Source organism: Candoia aspera, chromosome 10, assembly GCF_035149785.1.
Source record: "Candoia aspera isolate rCanAsp1 chromosome 10, rCanAsp1.hap2, whole genome shotgun sequence".
Classification (NCBI taxonomy): domain Eukaryota; kingdom Metazoa; phylum Chordata; class Lepidosauria; order Squamata; family Boidae; genus Candoia; species Candoia aspera.
In genome coordinates, this window is record NC_086162.1 from 27,099,653 (window position 1) to 27,105,721 (window position 6,069).

Sequence of the window (6,069 nt, forward strand, 5' to 3'; positions counted from 1 at the left end):
CCCCACCGCAAGACGGACTGCACAATCGAGCTACTCCCAGATGTCCCCTTACCCAAACCAAAGATATACTCCATGACCCAGAAGGAGCTGGCAACCCTCCGAGAGTTCATCGACAAAAACCTGGCCAGGGGTTTTATAGAGCCAGTGAATTCGCCTGTCAGAGCGCCCGTCCTTTTCTGAGAAAAAAAGGACGGCACCTTACGGCTCTGTACCGATTACCGGGGACTCAATGCCGCATCCTCCTCCAATAAATACCCACTGCCCCTCGTAAAGGACATGCTCGCCCACCTGTCAACAGGCCGTGTGTTCTCCAAACTCGACCTCCGCGAGGCATACTATAGGATCCGAATCAAGGTGGGGGACGAGTGGAAAACAGGCTTCAACTGTCCCCTCGGTGCCTTTCAATACAAGGTACTGCCATTCGGGTTAGCAGGGGCCCCGGGGGTGTTCATGCAACTCATCAACGAGGTGCTACATGAACACCTATTTAAAGGGGTACTAGTGTACATAGACGATGTCCTCATATACACAAGGACACAGGAAGAACACGAACAGCTGGTCAGACAAGTACTGGACAAATTAAGGGGGGCTAAACTCTATGCCAAACTGTCCAAGTGCGAGTTCCACAAATTGCGCTTGGACTACCTAGGGTACCGAATCTCTGGCAAAGGCGTGGAAATGGACCCCGCGAAAGTCCAGGCAGTTTTGAATTGGGAACACCCACGCAATAGGCGCCAACTTCAAAGCTTCCTGGGATTCGCAAATTTCTACAGGTCCTTTGCCAGGGGGTTCGCGGAGATAGCCCTCCCCCTAACAGATCTACTCCAAACCAAAGGAGTTGGGGAAACACACAGAGTCAAGAACCCGGGGGCCGTGCTTAATTGGACCCCCGCATGTCAAGCAGCGTTTGACAAGCTGAAAGCGCTGTTCACAACGGAGCCAATCCTTGCACACCCGGACCCAGAACGGCCATTCGTAGTTCAAGCTGACGCGTCGGACTTCTCCCTGGGTGCCATACTGCTTCAAAAGGACCCTGCAGGAATCCTTAAGCCATGCGCCTACCTGTCAAAAAAATTCTCAGAGATGGAGAGGTGCTGGCACGTATGGGAGGAGGCGTTCGCTGTGAAAATGGTGCTGGAGACGTGGCGGCACCTACTTGAAGGGACCTCCCAACCGTTTGAGGTCTGGACAGACCACCAGAACCTTGAGGCCCTCTGGACGCCCAGACGCCTCAGCCCTAAGCAGGTCAGATGGGCTCAGTTCTTCAGCCGGTTTAACTTCCAGCTGAAGTTCATACTGGGCAAGAACTTCCTGGCAGACACCCTCTCCCGACTGCCCCAAGACGAGGAGCCCATCCCAGATATGGTAGGGACCGTACTATCCGCCTCCCAGCTGGGGATGGCAGCGGCCACTCGGAGCAGCGCACGGAGACAGCCCACCCCCACGACACAAGTGACGGCAAGCCAACCAGCTCACAGACGGCACCGGCCGCAACTACCAGGGGGGATACACGCAGACCTCACCGCCGCCCTCAAATCCGACCCCTGGGTCCTAGCCAACCCCAACAAGGTGACAGTGGAGCGAGACTTAGCATGGGGAGAAGGCAGACTATACGTCCCGGACTCACAGTGCCAGGCGATCCTCAGCAGATCGCACGACAGCAAGCAGGCGGGACACTTCGGATTTTTAAAAACCCTGCACCTAACACGAAGGCAGTTCTGGTGGCCCTCATTGAGATGGGACGTCAAGGCATACATCGCATCCTGCCCGGTGTGCGCGATGGCCAAACAGCCACCGGGAAAACCCCAGGGACTGCTGCAAGCGGTGGCGGAGCCCTCCTGGCCATGGGAGGAGATCTCCATGGATTTTATAGTCGACCTACCACCCAGCCAAAAGAAAACAACCATCTGGCTGGTGAAAGACTACTTCTCCAAACAGGCGCATTTCATCCCCTGTGCAGCAATCCCATCCACCCAGCAACTGGCTAAACTCTTCCTCGTACACGTGTACAGGCTACACGGATGTCCTGTACGCTTGGTGACCGACAAGGGCACACAATTCACCTCAAAGTTTTGGCGGGCTTTTTAAAAACTGATCAGGACACAACAAGCCCTATCCACAGCCTGGCATCCCCAGACGGATGGAGCCACGGAGATCCTCAATGCCATGCTAGAACAATTCCTCCGTTTGTACATCAATTACCACCAGGACGACTGGGTCGATCTTCTCCCGTTCGCGGAAGTCACCTACAATAACGCCATTCACATGAGCACGGGGAAAACCCCGTTCGAGGTGGTATCAGGTCGCAAGTTCACCCCCATCCCAGAGCTGCCGCAACCCCCCCCCCCCGGGCGCTGGTGACTGAGGACAGAAGATAGCAGAATCGTGGCCAGTGATCACAGCAGCGCTGAAAGAAGCACAGTCAGCCTACAAAGAACAAGCAGACAAGCACCGGCGCCAGCAACCGACATTCCAGGTAGGAGATATGGTCTATCTCTCTATCAAATTCATAAAATTGCCCCAACCCTCAAAGAAACTGGGTCCAAAGTACATCGGGCCATTCTGGGTAACACAAATAATTAACCCGGTCACACTACGCCTAGAACTGCCACACAATTTAAAGAGACTTCACCCAGTATTCCACTGTAGCCTTTTAAAGCTGGCAAGTACCTCCCAATGGCATCCCAACACGCCCCCCCCCCGGTAATGATAGACGGCCAGCAACATTTTGAAGTGAAAGAAGTGCTCGACTTGCACCGGCAGCGGGGCACCCTACACTACCTGGTGAAGTGGAAACACTTCCCCCACCCAGAATGGGTTGCTGCACGACACGTCAAAGCACCGGACCTAATTTGCGCGTTCCATACTGCTTACCCTGACAAACCCACGGGTTAACCATTCAGAAGGAGGGCAGTATGTCATGAGCACCGTTGAGCTGATTGTGTCAGCACAACGGCACACATAACAATACCAAGGAAGCAGGGGCAAGGGATTAAGAGATGTGCAAGCAACGCACAAAGACAGGCAACAGACACTGGCAACAAAGTAATGACTCCAGCTGGAAAGATCCAATCAAGAAGATACATTGTTGTAAAGGGTGAAACTGACAACGCCTGAGCACAAGGCACGCCCGGAGCTGTCAATGGAAGCGCAGAAGATTATCGCCGGGCTTAAAGTCATCACCAGCCGGAGGAGAAAGATTAAGCAAGATGCCCGGGGCACCAGCAGGGGCCCCGCGACCCCTCACCCACCGGCAACAGGACATTTGGGGCTCGGGGATCTACGCAACAGAGGGAAGGGGGAGCACTGACTGGCGCGGGCTATTTAAATCCCGTACCGGCGTGCTCCCTCCACTCTCAGCTTTTAACTAGGCATGCGCTATACTTGAATAAACTCAGAACCTGATTTTTCCTAAATTGGCGTCTGTGTCTTATTGAGTAGCAGGCAGAGCCTGACAATTGCTCTGTACTCTTTTGGTAATTTACATCCTTACAGCATTCCCTCTCAGTGTTCTTCTGTATTTTTACTAGGCAAGTCATTGGTAGCTGCCCATTCGACTTCCTGGCACAGAGGTCTGTGGGGAGGAGGGGTGGGGCAAGTACATTGTGATGTCACAACACAAACTGCACTCCATATATCCTTCTGTGCAACATTGTGATGCCAATACAAAAAGGTAGAAGGCATCATGATGTCATAACACACATTTTGCCATTTTAATATCACTGTGGTTACAAATGGACACATGCTACCCAGGCAGTTGATGGCTATCCTGTTCATCCTTTTAGCCTTTCAGAAAGACAAGGGAGTGAAGAGAGAAGATGCTTTGTGGTTCTCTTGCTACAGACTTTGTCTTCTCTTGCAGGATGATTCCAGCTGCCAGCAAGTCTTTCTTCCTGACCGACCTGGTTGCTGGGCGTGACTATGACCTCTGTGTCCTTGCTGTTTATGACGATGGTGCGACTTCTCTGACAGCAACCCTGATGGTGGGGTGTGTGCAGTTCACCACGGAGGAGGCATACCGGCAGTGTCAGTCCCTCCATGCCCAGTTTCTTGGTGGAACCATGATTATCATCATTGGAGGCATCATTGTGGCCTCCGTCCTTGTTTTCATCTTCATGCTGCTGCTGAAATACAAAGTTTACATCAACCATCACAAAACCAAAAACACGGAAGTGAATAACGTTTGCTCCCAAACCAATGGTACTAGTCAAAGTAACTCTGTGGCACAGTCCAGTTCCAAACTGGCTGAATGGGTCCAGCAAGAATGTTCAAGCTTGCCATTTAGAGGCAAAACTATATTAGATTTTGAGTATGAACGAGCAGCCCCTACAGAAGTGTCTGTTTTAAGAAGCGAAGCCTTTCCTTAGTAGTCATGCTGAGCCCAGGCAAGAAGCACTAAATAATAACTCAAGTGGTTGTATTTTACGCTTCACTACTATTTTTAAGATCAGATGGTTTTAAACACTATTTTTTTAATCTGTAAAAGTTCTTGCATTCTTATCTATTTTTGTTGCACTATATTAAATATAAACTCTGTGATTTGGAAGGTTTTTATTCATTCTTATCTACTTGCAACCAAGTCTGGATCAGTGCTTACAAAATCTCTGTATGTCGCAGGTTACTACTAAGCAGATGCACTTCCCTTCAACCCAATAGGCCTTCCACAGTAGCATGCTGATGAGGAAGTGCATTTAAACAAAGTGCTAAAAAGTGTCAGGTGAACTGCCAGAGTTCAAGGAACAGAAAGGTTTAGGGAAGACTGGTATAGATAGCCCTCGGTTAATGACCACTTGTTCAGTGGCCATTAACTGAGGACTAACCCTAACCCTAAGTTGCGATGGCGCTGAATGAGTGGTACTTATAACCAGTCCTCTAAGTTCTGGCTGTCGCAGCACCCCTGCGGCCACATGATCACAATTCAGGTGCTTGGCAACTGGCTTGCACTTACGATGGTTGCAGTGTCCTGCAGTTATGTGATTGCCATTTGTGACCTTTCCTGCCAGCTTCCCACAAGCAAAGTTAATGGAGAAGCTGGCAGGGAAGGTCGCAAGTTGCTCTGGTAAGTTGCTCCCACTGCTTTTTCTCCCAAGGAGCCCCTTATGAAGTATGAGATCCCATACTTTGTAGTGCATGCACACACACACCACCCTCCTGCTCACACTCAGTAGCACACGCCTGCCTGCCTGGCTGCACTTGCACAGCACTGCGGCACCCCTCCCCCACCTGGTCTCATTCCATACCATGCTGCCTGCTGCCCTTGCTCACCCACCTGTGCTCCCCAGCACCTGCCCACAGCCCTTGCTTGCCTGCCTGCACTCCCCAGCACCCACCCGCGGCCTTCCCATGCCCACCCGCACTTGCATGGAGCCACAGCAACCCCCCGCCTAGCTGCACTCGATAGCACCTGCCCGCCAGCCTCCTTGTGAGCTGCCCAGGACTTCCAACTTCCTGCTGACTTTCCCCATTGACTTTACTTGTTGGAAGCTGGCAGGAAGCAGTTCTTTGCTTAACAACCCATGATCCTCACCCATGATCCTCACTTAGTGATGGCAATGGGAACTGCTGGGGTTGTTGCTGCTAAGTAATGTGGTCATTGCACATTACAACTGCATTGCTTAGTGATGGAAATTCCAGTTCCAATCACTGTCATTAAGCAAGGACTATCTGTACCTTCTTTTGAAATAAGTGCCAGACACCAGCTTCATTACAAGTGACAAAAGGATAGGGTTAGTCCCTAACCCTAGGTCCCTTTTAGGACAGGGAAGAGAAAGCCTGAAAGAGTTCCTGGTATACTGAGTCTTTTTGCTAAGCAAGCTCCAGGTTATTGGTGCAAATCTTTGAGTAGCAGGTTTACTGGGATACAGGTTGTCCTCAGTTTATGATGACAATTGGGACCAGAATTTTCATCGCTAAGCGATGCGGTTGTAAAGTGTGATTCCATTGTCAGGAAAATGTTTCCAGCACTTGCAGGTGAAATAGGCTCTGAATTTTCAGTAGAAGGAAAAGATATTGTGGAACAGGCGACAGGATGATGGATCTCTAACTGGCAGAGTGGAAGTGTACAGTGCC

General features: G+C 51.0%; 1 protein-coding gene across 2 annotated transcripts in view; it reads left to right on the forward strand.

Moving 5' to 3' along the window:
• Nucleotides 1-4,546, forward strand: part of LOC134503305 (leucine-rich repeat and fibronectin type III domain-containing protein 1-like protein) — a 69,205-nt gene extending 64,659 nt beyond the window's left edge. For both annotated transcript variants that reach the window (XM_063312072.1, XM_063312073.1), the window contains exon 3: nucleotides 3,863-4,546. In XM_063312072.1, the coding sequence (XP_063168142.1) occupies nucleotides 3,863-4,367 (505 nt within the window). In that variant the 3' untranslated portion in view covers nucleotides 4,368-4,546. The remainder of the gene's footprint in view (nucleotides 1-3,862) is intronic.
• Nucleotides 4,547-6,069: the final 1,523 nt, after the last annotated feature.